The following is a 16,965-nucleotide window of genomic DNA, read 5'->3' on the forward strand; positions in this document are numbered from 1 at the left end:
AGACTTAATGTATTAGACTTAATGTATCAAGACACCAACCCTTTATCTACTTGTTTTTACTCCCTTTTCCTTCCAAACTCCTCACTTTATAATTGATAAATATATTCGGTTGGAATAGGGATAAAATGGTCATTTAGCAACAAGCAAACATTTTAAATATCACATTAAATCAATATATGGTGCAACAAGCAAACATTTAGCAACTCGAACTTTGTTCTTCGGTAGCATAGCACAAACATCTGTAGACAACAAACTTTCAAGAAACCGACATATACTTTGTTTAATTTAAACAAGAAAAAAAAATAGAAAGAAATATTATCACACAAACAAAAAGCACTCGAATCACCTCACACAAAAGAAAGCTACATACAGTTGGCAAATGAGATCACAAGTATTTTATGATCATATAAAGAGCCACAACCAAGACAGCAATTCCAATCACTGACAACAGTAGGCACAAGCATGAGCAACCACCCTTTGTTCGTTTATTCAGAATCGCCAAATTCTTCTGCACTCTCTGTTTTTTTTCCCAAATATAAATTGTAAAAAGATTTTAAAGTATTAAAAGCTTTTTATACATTCTTTTACATAAAAGAGTTTACCTTGAGTCGAGAATCAGTAACTTCTACATGTTCATCCAGATCATCCTGTGTAACATAAATAGATCACTTTCAGAGGCTCAATTGAATACCAAATACTAAGTAAAAAAAAGAAAGAAGGGCATACAATGAGTCTAGTGTGAAGGTCAAGTTCTTCATTGACAGCTAAAGCAATATGTTTGGTGCTTATCACTGTCTCTTCCAGTTTCTCTAAACCTTCATCTTGTTCTGCATAAACAGATTCCAATTGATTACCATAGAAACTCAAGAACATATGTCTTAAGTGTTTGAAGTGGGAATAAATTTCCAAAATTAAAAAGGGTTGTAAATAATAATTAGAATTTAGAACACAATATCTTGCCTCTCATGATTTGTCTTTGAAGCCCAACAACACCAGAGTTATCCAAACCAGCAATTCTGCTCATGGCATCAGCTGGCTTAATATCTGGCCCAAGCAAGCTGTCCCTATTAGCAAAGTTTGACATGTTCAATGTGGTGGCCATCTGTGTTACCTTTGTTCTCAAATTTCCAAGCATATCTCTGCGTCTGTTCATTTCTTTCTCTGTCCTGCAATCCAATAAATCAAAACAAATTCAGAAATGTCTCATTTCATTGAGCAAAACTTAATAACTGGGTTAATGAGTTCTACTTACAAGGGTTGTTTAGCAGGAAGCTTTGTGAGAAGAGACTGTAAGCTATCAAGTCTGGTTCCAAGTATGGTGATTTTTCTCCGAATAGCAGATGAATGGCGCTGTGCTTCTGGGCCTGACCCAAAGGAATTCCTCTCTGATATCATGCTGGTGATATCATCAGCAAGCTTAGACGCTTCATTATATTCCCTCGTCCATGGATCCGATGAAGAAGCCATTTGCCTGAAACACAAGGAACAAAAACCACAAACACGTCAATCACCGGTGACAATCATACGATCCACTTTATAAACTGTACAGTTGTGTAAAACTAGAGTATCACGAATTAGGGCAGCGAAATTCCCAAACATGGTTTAAAGTCGTAATGAAAACGCCAGGCGCTGTGAAATTAAACCATCTATGTCATTCATATGGAAGATAACTTTGTAGATTTGACGAAATTAACATGATCGCTACAGAAATTCGAAATTCCCAGAAATTAGGGCATCGATGAAAACAATCGATTCCTGGAAATTATGGATATCCGTTTCCATGAATGAATAAGTTATCATAGTCGATTAATCCTACGAGTTGAATCGTGATAGATTAATGCATAGCCGTTGAAACTCAAAAGAAACGGCGAAATCATACGAAACCTAACAAGATTTACCTCAATGGATTAGTGATTCGGATTGTGTGATCAAAAATTGGAGCTGTAAATCGATTAAACTGATTTAAAAGAGGAATCTGGAGATGATGATTATTGTATCAGACACACGGCGCCACCATTAACCGGCGAGCTTGTCTTGCGCTATCGTCGCGTCGTCTACATTTAACTTTAATATAACAATTTTAAATGACGAGATATACAACTCTATGACTCGGTAGATAAAGATTCATTCTTCAACCCTTGCAACGACGTCGTATTCACCGGCCTAGCGTAGCAAGACTTCCACGTTGTCAACCAATTACTTTCGTTAATTATTTCCTTCCATTATTGTTGCAATTTATTCAAGTCGACACAATAAGTAGGTTATATTGTCAAAATTAGTCCTTTTGATTTGCAAAAAATTATAAACGATAAGATGAGGTCCAAAAAAACTTTAATTTCAATCATTGGTCAAATACATAATTTTTTCTTTTTTGGATTCGGTCTCTATACTTAACCTATACTTAACCGTTAACCGTTGATTATTTATTATGTTAAATCCATGCAAAATTGATTTTTTCCCTCTATTTTGTTTTCCTATTTTGTTTTCCGTTTGTTTGTTACTACCCAAGTTACCAAAATAACTTTCAAAAATTTCAACTCGCACCAATGTCGATTTGTTATACATTACATGTCTGTGTCATTTTTCCATCACTAAAAACCTCAAGTAACACTAAAAACTACCTTAATAATATATTGTAACATCCAATTTCAGGTATGATTCTTTCGGGTTTAATTTCTTTAAATCTAAGTTTGTGGGAGTTTGGTTTGGCCACGATGTGCTGATGAAATGACCACGACGTAGCAACTCGGTTCAGAAAACGTGCATCTACGAATCACCACGATGTGGCAAGGCCTTGGCCACGATCTAGTGGCGGCTAAGGTTCAAAACCCTAGATTTTGGGATTGTGTCCTATTTAAAGGCACTAACTCCTAGGGCTGCCTCATTTGGTAGTCTCTATCCTATGAAACTGATCCCCACTTAAACCATAGCCTCTATGTGTGTGTTTTGACTGTGTAAAACCATCTTTGTTAAGATTGAAGGAAGAAGGAATCCATCTTGTGGTTTGTGAGCTTGGTTCTAGCTTAGATCCAACATCTTCATCACATTTCTGACCATATGGAAGTATAAAGTCTCAACCTTGCTCGTTACTTCTCTAGATCTTGTTATAGGTCATTTTATGAGCTTTTTGGTCCCAATATTCTTGTCCTTGGAGTTTGAGTGAACCTTGAAGCTTTTCAGCGCATCCACTACAAGAAAAAATTGATATTACTAGGAAATGGTTCTATGGAATGTATTTTCATTGGTATCCTGCAATGGACCATGCTATAGAACGGCGTTCCATAGCTAATTTGCTACCATATTTTCTATGGAATTAATTTCCAGTAGCTAACGTGGGGATTGCTATAGAAACTGTTACCGACTCAAAATTTGTTGGTATATTGCTACCGATATATCTATGGAAAAAACATTCATTACAAATGTAACATCCCAAAATTCATGACCAAAAATTTCATTTTTATTTAAGTATTTATAAAACTAATAGTCTGAAAACATCCATAGTATCATCCATATGAAAACCCATATGTCGATAATCAAAACATGTCATAGAAAAATAATATTAGAGTAAAACTCCCAAAGATCTCATGTGCAGAAAACGTAGTGTGATGTGATGTGATCATGACGACTCCTTTCCTTTCGAAGAAGAAGTACCTGAAATCAAAACTAAAAACTGTAAGCATGAAGCTTAGTGAGTTTCCCCCATCATACCACATACCATACAATAAACATACTATCAGGCATATTTGGGTGCCCGACCTAACCTGATGAGCTTACCTAGGTGCTCACCCTACCCATGTCAGGCATACCGAGGTGCCCGACCTACCCCTTTCAGGCATATCTGGGTGCCCGACCTCACCTGCCAGGCATATCTGGGTGCCCGACTTACCCTCCGGTTTATCTCAACCGGCTATGGGGTCTATTTCACCCCCACTACTATCATATAATAACATATCATAACCATATTGTCAGGCATATTTAGGTGTCCGACCTACTGTTGGATAAGGTGTCTAAGTCCATAACTTATTTGGTACATACTTGACGCGACCCGGCATTATCCATTTGGGTTGCATTTCATCCAAACGATTTATGAATAATTTTATGAGAATTGTATACTTACGATTTATTAATATATTATAAGTTATAATATATTAATATGAAGTCATGTTATTTAATTAGTTTTAGTCTTAAATTAATTATGAATTAATTTAGAGATTAAAAAGAAGACTGATTAAATTATGGGCTATTATATTTTATATAGTGTGGGCTAATACTCATTTGTTAATGGGCTAAGCTAATATGGAAGTCCATGGATGATCCATGAAGCTTTTAACCCATGGATCCTTGGAAAGGAAAAGACATGGGTTATTAGGGTTTCACCCTAACCATGCACACTATATAAAGAAGCATATGATGCAAGAAATGACACTCTAGTTGTGTGAGACTTAGTGGTGGCCGATTTCATAAGAAAGTATACTATTCTCTCAAAGTTTTCCAAGTGTTTGTGGTGATTTGTGATTCCATTTGAGGCATTCACATTATTGGTGCTAGGCTCTCAAACTCCAAGCAATCAACCACCATCAAAAGGTATGTATTTCTACTAGTAGTTTTATGATTCATAATCCTTATGCTATGCTAGTTAGGAAGAAACCTTGGAAATTATTATTTGCATGTATTTTAGAAGAAAACATAGATCCAATGTTTATTAGGGTTGCATGCACACTTAGGAAGTGTTAGATTGCTCAAAACCCAACAGTGGTATCAGAGCCTAGGCTTGTTTTCTTGAATACTTGATGCAAATTGCCGAAAATCGAAGTTTATGTGTTGTCTGCACAGCAGACTCGCCGAGTCCATGAAGGAACTCGACGATTCCAAGACAAAATGCATCCAAATCGGCGAGTTGGTTCATGCACTCGACGAGTTGGACCCCCAGACAGCATATCTTCGAGTTTGGTGCTGGAATTGGTCTAGAATCATTGCCTTAAACTGTTTTGGACTCATAAAACCTGTTTTTGATGTGGTAATGATGATGGTGGACCAATTTCAAAGTTATAATCAAAATTTCAAGTTTATATGTGTTCATATGATTCTTGAAATTGTTGATGTGGATGTTCATGTTCATATGAGTTTTATTAGATCATAGGAATTATTTGCAAATTGTTTGTTAGTTAATTCTTGATCTTAATGTGTTTTAATGGAATTCATAATTTGTCCTCAAGTTATGGAATTCCAAAAGTTTTTTTTTCTTTTAAATGTTTTTTAAGAAGTCACAAGTTACACTTTTGAAGAGTTTTTCTAATAAATGCTTTTATGGACTTTATAACTTGTCCTCAAGTTATGGATTTTCAAGAGACTCTTCATTAAAAGTTTTAAACACTTAATTAAAACTCATAAGTTATGAATATCCAAAAGTTTATGAATTGTTCAAAACTTTCCCTCAAGTTTTGGAATTTGTAAAGTCTCACACAAACTTTAATTCCAAACCCTTAGAGTTTTAAAACTTAAAATTCAACACTTATACTATTTATAATATTAATGGTTAATTATCATTATTATTATTATTTTATATATATATATATATATATATATATATATATATATATATATATATATATATATATATATATATTTGTATAAGAACAAGTCGTTTTACCGTTAGTAGGCCTAATTCACGAAGCCGGTCTATAAGGTGGGTATAAGGTTGTTGCCTATAAAATGGCGACTTAATGGGTGTATACTCTCACCCACCGCTTGCTTGACTGGTGGAGGGTCGTTAGCCGAACGGTAAGACAAGAACTTATAAATTCTCATTAAGTATGATGAATATTATAAAGTAACTAAATGTTTTATTTAATTCCCAATCTTAGTTACTTTAGGAAAAATGTGAACATGGTGCTAGTCCATGGAATTCACACTTTGTACCTTACCAAGTCGTTGGTGGAGCGTGTGTGGTTAACCGGCACACTAACTTGGACTAGTAAGGATCACGAAGGGTGACTTAATGTTTGTCGTAGATCAATGGAGCGTGTGTGGTTAACCGACACATTGATTGGTGATAATATTAAGGGTACCAAGTGAATTGGTATGGTTATTCACACCTTGTTTTGTGATCCTCGGCATCCCAGTCACAAAATTTGAGAGGGCACACTAGAGATTGAAACATGCCATTGAAAAGTTCAATGAATCTCAAAAGATCTAGGAATTTCAAATCCAATTAAAACCTAATAAATTATTTCGTTTTTCATGGTGGAAATTGGTGAATCGTCATTCGCCTACCTTCAAATATTTTATAGCTTGGATTACGGCATCCCTCTTCCAAATTATAAAATATTGTGTTGGGTCCTAGCCTTAATATTTCATATTGGGTGTTATATTAAGGACTTTAAATCAACTAACTTGATTTTTTCCCATTATAGATGTCTGGTTCAGACAACTATGATCTTCCTAAATCTCTTGAAGATGGTGTCCCTCAACATCATGTTTCACTTCCTCCACCTCCTCCATTTATTCTCCCAAACCCACAAGTTTAAAGTCACTCAAGCCATGTTGGCAAGCAAGATCTATATGTGATCACATCTTGGTGATGAAGTCACGTATTGACAAGCCGGGAGAGTTGGGTGTCAAAGTCTTGTGAGAGTTGGATGTTTAATCACCTTCTTGGTAACATAGTGAGTCTCTTTGGGACTACTATGAGACAGACTATGACACGAGCCTTAATGATCTTATCTATTTTCTCAGTGCTGCAGATTTAGCAATGATTTGGAACACTAGTAAAGCAAATTTTGATCAACTTCCCAAACCTTAAATGGACATTGGCAATGGTAGCATTGGATATTTAGAAAAGCATTTCTCTTCCCAATGGAAAGGGATCGGCCATAGTCAACTCGGTTGACCAAATGGTAAAGAGAAAGGCTAAGTCTGAGATAGTCTCATGTGCCTTTACCAAAGGGTCTATATGTTTTATTGCCAAAGGGAGGGACACTGATTGCGAAGCTGCCATATTTACCTGAAAGATCATAAGATTGATCAAGTCAAAAAGTTTGACTCTACTTCAGTTAAAGTCCACTGACTAACTCTATTAAGTTCCTATTTGGAGATTCTTATTACATAATGTGAATGGGTCACATGTTGATGTTTTTAAGAATCAAAGAAAAGATAGGAAGCTTAAATTAAGTATATGTTGATTCTGATTGCGAAGGTGGGTTTCGATCGCATGGTTCAGCAATCAGAATTTTGAGTTGTTGCTTAAGAGTTATAATATATTGCTTATGAATAGATAACAACAAGGTTTTCATGTGGATTATAAGGATATGTTTTTCCGCAAAGTTTTAAAATAAAAGAAAAAAAGGGTTTTAATTTTATTTATTTTAAAAATATCCTTACAATGACATCTGTGGAAAATTGTTGCTTATATGTTTCCAGTAATAGCAATATTGGAAAGTGGATTTGATTCTTTCATTTGTGGTAGTGTCTGAATTTACCAAATGAAGAAAGTTTTTCATCACCCAAGTTTCAATTGGACAGAAACTTGGAATCATACAAGTTGTATTGTATGATGAATGAGAATTTTCATCTTTGAAAATTAAGACTAATTCTTTGATCACATGTATATGTGAGTCAATTGAAGGACTAAGGAATTAGGTACACTGGGTGTGCGATGGTCAAGGTCCACCACAAAGATTGATTTGTTATGATTTACTAAAGATTAGTAAATATGATTATACTTATAAGGTTAAGTATAATTTTGTAACATTAGAAAGGTTACAATGTATGACAAAACAAATGAGAAGAATCAAATTAGGCAGAAAGATAAAAGTTTCTCAAATCTGAAAGGATGGGAGAGTACTTTAGTATCATATTTCATGATCATCTTAATGATTATGAAACCATATCACAAATTCATACTCTAAGGACGTCTTAGTGCATTGTTATGGCTAAGAAAAGAGGTCATGAATTGTTGGATTGGTTAAAATCAAGAAGATGAGTCATACTTCGTTCCAAAACAATTCTTAGAGTCATACTCCAAGATTGTAACCTTGAGTGACATAAAGGAAGATTTATTAACACTAGTCAAATGTAAGAGTAAAATGTTTTCTACTCTTGTACATTTGAGATTGGTAAGTTGTGATGTCTTGGATGAGACAAAGATCAACTAAGACCAATTGTGTGAAGTGTTAGTCTTGATAAGAATCCGCACTATCCCTTGAATATTTGTTTTGTCAAGGAATGGTTCTTGACTGGGGAAACTTATATGTCAAGGGGATAGTGGGAGCCTTAAAGATCCTGAAAGAGTTTCAAGATTTAATCAAGAGTAAAACCTGTAATTTATCACTAGCACACGACTTAAGGTTTGCAACCTATCGTGTTGACATAATTCTTATTTTTGTACCTACTTCAAATAAATTGAATTTACATGTGAGTTATCATAGTTCAACTTGAAAGCATTGGTGGGCCTTGTGCTACCAAGGTGACAAGAAACTAAGATTGAACAAGTTTAATCCATGTAAGGCTGAATTTGTCACTAACCTTATCTTGTGATTATGGTTTTGACAAATTCACATGGATAGGAACTCATACACTATAAAATCTAAATGTCATAAAGTTTCTCTCCGATTCATGAAAATGATGGTGAGGAAACACTTTCACTAAGTAGATTTTACGTAGATATCAATTGTGTTATTTGCATTTTCAAAAGTCGTTAGTGGAGCGCGTGTGGTTCACCAGCACACTAACATGGACATGTGAGAAATGGCAACGGTCTAAACAATTAAGACTATGATTACGGTATCCCTTTTCATAGTTCTAAAAATTGTTTAGACACACATGTGAGCTATCTAAGAAAGGGTGTGTGAATCTAAATTTCAGAAGTCCAGCAGATTTCTGGAAATATGTCAGAGCTAGTGGGAGCATAAGTGTTATGCTGATAATCATCATGTTAGTGGAGCATGATTATTACGTTTAGTGTTTCAAGTTAGCAATGTTAATTATAGAAAACAAAGTTTCAATTCGTGAAGTTGCAGGGGTTGAAAAGTTGTTTTGCTATAATTAAGGGAGAGGAAATTATACTTCATTTCAATTCTAAAGCTTAGATTGAGATTTTAATCATCTTTAGTCAAGAATATATATATATATATATATATATATATATATATATATATATATATATATGAATTTTATGTTGTAATGGTTCAACTTGAAGAAATTCTATATATATTGCGTTTTCAAAATTCGATTATGATTACGGCATCCCTCTTCATAGTTAAATTTTGAAAACATGGCAAATAAAAAATATTGTAGCAAAAGACTGGTCTAGTATCATGTCTTTATGTCAAATATCATGAATCGTGTCCCATATGCTTCGAATATAGGATCGATTCCTTGTGTTATAATATTCATCTTTTCTAAATTTTCCAAATGCTTAAGGCATTGAGAAAGGAAAAGTCTAGAACTGGATATGACTAAAGTGATTAAGTAATTGTCGAGGACAATCTGAGGTTCGCCAAAGATTGGTTGCTCAGGGAAAGTTGGAAGTATGATGTAAGTTGTCGGAAAGGACCGTATTGACATGTTCTGAAAAGAAGTAACTCTTGTTCGGAAGTGATAGTCAAAATGGGACTATGGAAATGTCTGCATAGGAGGAAGTTATTCAATCTGTGTAACATTAGAAAAACTTAATGCAAGAAGGATGTTCAAAGCAATGTACTTTGAATATGAGACTTCGTTTCCATAGAGTTGATCTCCTTTGGAATCCTCTGTAATGACTGATGACAAGGTTTTGGTGACCTTGCGCATAATCAATATGAGAGGATCAATGCATATAAGTTTAAAATCTAACAGATTTTTGGTAAATGGTAGAAATTAGAAATTCTTACATTTACAATAAGGATTTGGGATTGTGAAATGAGCAACATTGGAATCATGTTCAATTGATCTACTTCACAAAGTAAAGATCATAGACAAACATAGTGTGCATACTTGAAGTATGGCATAACTATTGTTTAGAAAAACAAAGTGTACATGCTAGGAGCATGGGACGACTGTTGTTTTTATTCAAGTCTTAAGTTGATTATTTGAAACATTATACAATGAATAATGTGTAATCAATATGGTGATAAATAAAAGGTGGTTCTATTTATATTCAAAAGGGTTCTGAGACCATATTGGATTCAATTATTATTGTGTTTCACTTTGCATGTTTTGACTTCCAAAATAGCTAGGTTATTCTTTCCGAATGACTAAGTTATTTAAACACTCCACAGTCGTTCATATGTTGGAAGTAGGTATGAATCAAGACTGTCATGAATCGAGTTTGTAGATGGCTAAATGGGTTTAGTCATAGCAATGGTTGCTACAGCATTCATGAGTGCTCATAAGTTATGAGTATTGGAATAAACCCACGCTCACTTGTATCACTTCATGGAATTTATCTCGAGTGATCGTGAGACGGTAATATCATATAAATCTTCAAACCTAGAGATATGAGTTGTTACCTATGAGTTGGTTGTGCATTGATTGCACATAAACGCATCAGTAACTTGATGTTATAAAACGTGCCTTTGTGTACAATTCAACAAGTAGTAGAACAAGCATATGAGTCGAAGTTTATCTGTTCCTTCTAGAAATAGAAGCGATATCTGGGTCCCTCGATGATTTTGTTGTGACCTATGTACCGGCCGGTCGGAACTAAATTGATGTGTTCGATTAAGTTTTTTGTCAAACAAATCGAAAATCGGGAAACAAACTATTGGACAATAAGTACGACATTGTTCCATGTATTTGTTCGGCTGATATCATGAGAACAGAGGATTATATGATCACTTATCTAAAATGGCGCTTCATAGTTCAACAGAGTTTTCGAGAGCTACGATTGCTGGTTGGTTCCTGAAGTAACATACGCAAATATAGTTATTAGACTTATCCAAGTGGGAGTCTGTTGGATAAGGTGTCTAAGTCCATAACTTATTTGGTATATACTTGACCCGACCCGGCATGGTCCATTTGGGTTGCATTTCATCCAAACGATTTATGGATAATTTTATGAGAATTGTATACTTACGATTTATTAATATATTATAAGTTATAATATATTAATATGAAGTCATGTTATTTAATTAGTTTTAGTCTTAAATTAATTATGAATTAATTTAGAGATTAAAAAGAAGACTGATTAAATTACGGGCTATTATATTTTATATAGTGTGGGCTAATACTCATTTGTTAATGGGCTAAACTAATATGGAAGTCCATGGATGATCCATGGAGCTTTTAACCCATGGATCCTTAGAAAGGAAAAGACATGGGTTATTAGGGTTTCACCCTAACCATGCACACTATATAAAGAAGCATATGATGCAAGAAATGACACTCTAGTTGTGTGAGACTTAGTGGTGGCCGATTTCATAAGAAAGTATACTATTCTCTCAAAGTTTTCCAAGTATTTGTGGTGATTTGTGATTCCATTTGAGGCATTCACATTATTGGTGCTAGGCTCTCAAACTCCAAGTAATCAACCACCATCAAAAGGTATGGATTTCTACTAGTAGTTTTATGATTCATAATCCTTATGCTATGCTAGTTAGGAAGAAACCTTGGAAATTATTATTTGCATGTATTTTAGAAGAAAACATAGATCCAAGGTTTATTAGGGTTGCATGCACACTTAGGAAGTGTTAGATTGCTCAAAACCCAACACCTACCCTCCGGTTTATCTCAACCGGTTATGGGGTCCAATTAAAAGACCCCAACTTTCGTATTTATGAAAGACCCAAACTTTCATACTATTTCAAAAGATTTCTTAAGTTAATTCATCAAAACATGCTACATGCATATTTATAAAACAATATTTTATATATTGATAAAGTGATTACAAAGGATTGGATACAAACCGACTAAGTTTTTTTTACATTTCATGTCTACCCAGGAATCTACTATTCATATACGTACATGAACATTAAAAATACATAGAAATACTATTAACTATTCTACATCTTTCAATAGTATGTAAACATACTAGTTACTTATCACCTGCAATTGGTAAACATTGATAGGGTAAGCGGTGACGCTTAGTGAATTCAAAAATAGATACAATATAATGTTATGCCATATATATACTTCAATGTGGCAAAAGCAAAGAGGAACAACAAGATGTATGTGAGATCATGTGACAAGCGTTCATATCAATCAAAAACTTTATTCAAAGATATTCATTTCAATTCTTGATATACATCAATAAAGATTTGGCCCAAATGGCATAGAAGACATGCAATTTCTGATTAACATCTTGTTAGATTTCAGGCTTATAGTCCTGTCTAACCATTTGCCAATGCCATAGAATAGAGTTCATTCTCTTACGGAGTCATGCTCTACATAGTCAGAGGCTACATACCATTCCTATCAAACCTTATGCCAATGCCATAGAATAGAATTCATTCTCTTAAGGAGACATACTCTACATGGCCAGAGGCTACGTACCAGTACCAATGTGAATCTAAGTCCTTTCACTGATCACATGGTCAAAGGTATTATAATTGCTATAAACATAGCGAATAAAATAACACGTGAGAATAACTCAGAATAATAACACTGAGAAGCACATAGCACATATAACACATAACATACAATTGTTCCTATATATTGAACTCACCTTAAGTTAACCGAGGGTTAAAATAGTAATTTGGACAGCATTTCGGCTTTAAATATGACTTTCTATGTTGAAAATCGGGAGCTTAATTGAAAACCAGGCTTTGCAAAGGTAGGGCTTCAAAACCGAAAAGATAAAATTTTCGGGCTTCTCGGGGGTCTCGGGACGTGTTTCGGGTGCTAAAACTGATACCAGGGCTTCGGGAAAAGTCAAAATAGTGAAAATATGGAAAAAGGGGCCAAAAATGGAAATTTTCCAGTTCTAGCCTGGAGGGTTCGCACCCTCCTATTTATAGGGGCGAGGTTCGGATCCTGTGGTTGAGAAGCGAGCACGTGGCTGCTGGAGCGAAGGCCATGAAGCGAGAGGAGGGGAGAAGACGTGGCACCTGCGAGCTTCGGACCAATCAGGCGAGGCCACGTCTCGGTGATGCGGCTTAAGTGAGCTCGGACACGCGAAGGGGGCAGTCGGCGCTTCGGAATCCGGACCAAACACGCATCGGACTGCGGACTTGCCACGATTCGGATGACTCAGCGAGATCGGACACCTGTGCGACAGGCGGCATTGCGAGGCGAGGCCACGTCTCCGGTGACGCACCTGCTTCGTGCGAGGTGACGTGGCTGCTTCGTGGCAGTTACTATTCATGCGAAAATCTTCGGATTTTGAGCCCCGAACTTCTAAAACCCATAACTTTCGCATACGAGCTCCGTTTTTGACGTTCTTTATATGCATGCGTAGCTAAAATTACGATCTACAACTTTCGTTTAGACTTTTTTGGCTAATTTTGACTTTATTTTTAATATTATTATTTTTAACAGACCGGGACAGGAAAATCCGTTAAAAATTCATAACTTCTTCATCCGACATCCGTTTTTGTCAGACCTTTTACCGTTGTACTACATATGACGAGACCTTCAATTCTCGTTTAGAATGTATCGGTCAAATATCGCTCAATCTAAAATTCGAGTTTTTAGTTGTCTACTGCTAAGTTGAAACTTCGAAAAATCATAACTTTCTCATACGAAGTCAGATTTTTGCGTTCTTTTTATCGAATTTATCGGTTTAACGAATACTACGACTTTAATTTAGATTAATAAGGCTAAAAAGTAGTTTATCAAAAACTCACTTTTTACGTCATTCGGCGCCGTGCCGGTTTTGTCGCGGATCTTCGGTTGGTCATAACTTCTTCGTTATAACTCGGATTTTGACGAGGTTTTCGCCTACAAGTTTCTAACGAGATGATTTACAATATCAAATAATAAAATTTTACTTATTTCAAATTTTATATTTTCGCTAAATTTCACTATTTGGCTATTAATTAGAATCTCATAAGACTTCCAATATTTTATGAGTGATTCTAAACATAGTTTTACTTCATTTCTAGTAAAAACTAGTTGTTAGAACTCAACACTCAATTTTATTCACTTTTAATAATAACAATAAACAATTTCAGAACGTGTATGTTACAAATACCTCCTTCTTTTGAGGATTTCGTCCCCGAAATCATAACGATTAAAACAATTAGGGATACTTCACTCTTATTTCATTCTTATTTTCCCCACGTATAATTTGGGCTTCGATGGTGCTTCCACTTGACAATCACCAACTTCATTTCTTTATTACGTAAACTAGTCGTTCTTTCATTTACAATCTCTTCTATTCATCTCGGATAATAGAACCATTTCATCATATATGCTTAACCTTTACACAAATAGCTCACATGAAACATTTCATGAATATCTGTCAAATCTTCAGGCAATTCCAAGCAGTATGCTTGATTACCAACCATTCTTTCTTCCAAAGTAGTATAATGCCTTTTCATAAAATACCTTCAGTATTACTAAATCATCCACCCGGAATTCTACGGGTCGTCTCCTCTTTTCTGCATAGGGAATTTATCGATCCTGGGTCGCTTTCATTCCTTCTCGGAAAATTTGTATCTTGTTAGTGATGTCTTGAATCATTTTAGATCTTTTAAAGATCTTCTATCTTACGTCACACCAACATATTTGAGTATGACATTTACACTCATACAGTACTTTATATACCTTCAGTATATTTTCTACTGTTTGGATTGCTCTCTTCTTTTGACCATTTATCTGAGGATGATAAGTTGTACTAAGAGCAACTCGAGATTCTAATTCATGCTTCATTCTCACCCAAAAGTGAGGAGTGAAACGAGTATCACAGTCGGAAATAGTCTATAATGGCGCATCATAACTTGCCACAATTTCGTCTAAGTAACTTACACGTATTTTTCCAATGGAGTTGTTTCACGTGTGGCGAGAATATATGTACTCTTCATCAGCCGGTCGATAATTATCCAAATGTTATCATTCACAGTTTTCTTTTCCTCTTTCAAAGTATTAAATATATAAGCCGGATAAGTAGAATATCCCTTCGACATAATTTACGAGTTTTAAAGAAAGAAATTTATTATTTTCACCATAGACATAAATAGAATCTTCCCTTCCGATAGGGATATCATCCCTTCTAGAACAAGAGCTTTGCATGGTTCTTTAACAACCAATCCATGTCGAGAATAATATCAAAGATAGGAATTAGGTTAGCAGGAAGATTATAACTTTCAATTCCTATAACACTAACTCTATAGGCTTTATCAGCAAGTAATAATATATTTCCTATGTTATCTATATGAAATGATTGGACAACTGCGTAACAAGCAACTTGAAAAGAATATGCGAATTTATAAGACACGAAAGAATCTGAGGCATTGAAATCAAATAAGATGTGAGTAGATCTAGAGTTTACGAGAATATTACTAGTCACAACATTCGAGTTTTAACTTACTCCCTTTGTGGTAATCTTAAATGTATGATATTTAACTTTTAGTTTGCCAAATGATTGTCAAATTCTTCAAACTTCCTAATTACTGGCGGTGTTCAAATTTGCACCCGCTCTTCATTCTTTATTGAACATCCAATCTTAATCTTTGAGTTAAAACTCAATTCTCATTGCAGATTCCTGCTCCTTCTTGGTGTATAAACTAAACCCAAGATAAGGTCTTTACTTTTGCTATAACGACAACTCGAATGGTCATATTCTAATGACCTTTGATTTTATCTCACACAAGACATATAACGATCCAAACTCTTATATCAGAATCAGATCGAATAAATCGAGCTGATAGAATAACGAAAACAAAAAGAGTTTGATCAACACGTAGATGCTTTGGAACAGAAAGAATAGCACCACGTATCTATAATTCGTGCTTTCGGACCTACACATCTTTTAGCTTTTGGCACCTCCTCCTTTTTAGTTGGAGTACTCTTTGATTGTTGATCGGCAACTTGACTTCCCATCATTTGACTAATAAGAGTAGGGTGGATACATTTCTTGTGTCCAGTAACACCACATAGCAAGTCACATCTCTGACTAATGATTGCTCAACTCTTTAATGAAGATCGTTATATTTCTATCGACTACCTCGACCATTTACTTCTTCAGTATTCTTACTGATGTTTTGTCACTATATAAGACATGGTTCTCTGAACCGATTAACTCCTTTCGCGGATTTATACTAATCGGACTAGATTCTTTATGACATTAAGATTTGAACGATAATTATCTTCTTAGTCATTACTGAAACGAAGGTAACGACACACATGAATAAAATGAAATCATTTACTAGCTTCTTGGTAACCTTGTGACTTTTCCTGATCCAAGTGTGCGTCCTGTGCTTCCAGTAGTATAGGCCTCTACTACTATTCACACCTACTCATACTCGTCCCAAGTATTTCCTCGTAGTTCCCAAGTCACCATTCAAAAGTTTTCACAAAGCAACTTATCACACATGAACGTGTTTAAACAAATACATATAACATTTTCTCCTAGATTCAACTAGGGTTTTCAGGTTTCTATCAAACATATATTGGATTACTTATACTTTCTTTTTAGGATTCTACTCATGCATATGCTCGATTTAATATATCCTAATACTTTTCCATAGGTCGATAGAAATTTTACTTCCATTTCTTCATATTAATTCTTTCTTGAGTAGTGTCTACTCTACAAGACACACTATTCCAAAATTTACTTTAGCAGCATGGAGATAAACGGTCTTCTACTACCTGCATCATCTTCTAACTCATGCACTTTTTTTCATTTCATTATTCTTCCTTGACATCGTTATTCTTGTATCTAATTAAGTCTAAGTCTACTTCATAGGAGTCTATCCTAAGAAGTCTACATCTTAGCTGCATCTTAGCAGGCTTTACTAGCTTTAACTTGGTTCTCTGTCATTCCTGACTACAAGATCTCTTCATATGATACTATGGGTGTATTTCTTCTTCAATTAATCATTCTACCCT

General features: G+C 34.9%; 1 protein-coding gene across 1 annotated transcript; it reads right to left on the minus strand.

Moving 5' to 3' along the window:
- Positions 1-195: 195 nt before the first annotated feature.
- On the minus strand, positions 196-2,087 carry LOC145017164 (syntaxin-52-like). Its single transcript, XM_078975239.1, has 6 exons — positions 1,899-2,087; positions 1,253-1,471; positions 961-1,166; positions 727-827; positions 603-647; positions 196-517 (listed from the first exon to the last, which is right to left on the minus strand). The coding sequence occupies exons 2-6, from the start codon at positions 1,465-1,467 to the stop codon at positions 386-388; spliced, it is 699 nt and encodes a 232-aa protein (XP_078831365.1). The 5' UTR covers positions 1,468-1,471; positions 1,899-2,087; the 3' UTR covers positions 196-385.
- Between the last annotated feature and the right edge of the window lie 14,878 nt (positions 2,088-16,965).

This window comes from Lactuca saligna, chromosome 9 (assembly GCF_052625555.1).
Source record: "Lactuca saligna cultivar CGN05327 chromosome 9, ASM5262555v1, whole genome shotgun sequence".
In the NCBI taxonomy this organism is placed as follows: Eukaryota; Viridiplantae; Streptophyta; class Magnoliopsida; order Asterales; family Asteraceae; genus Lactuca; species Lactuca saligna.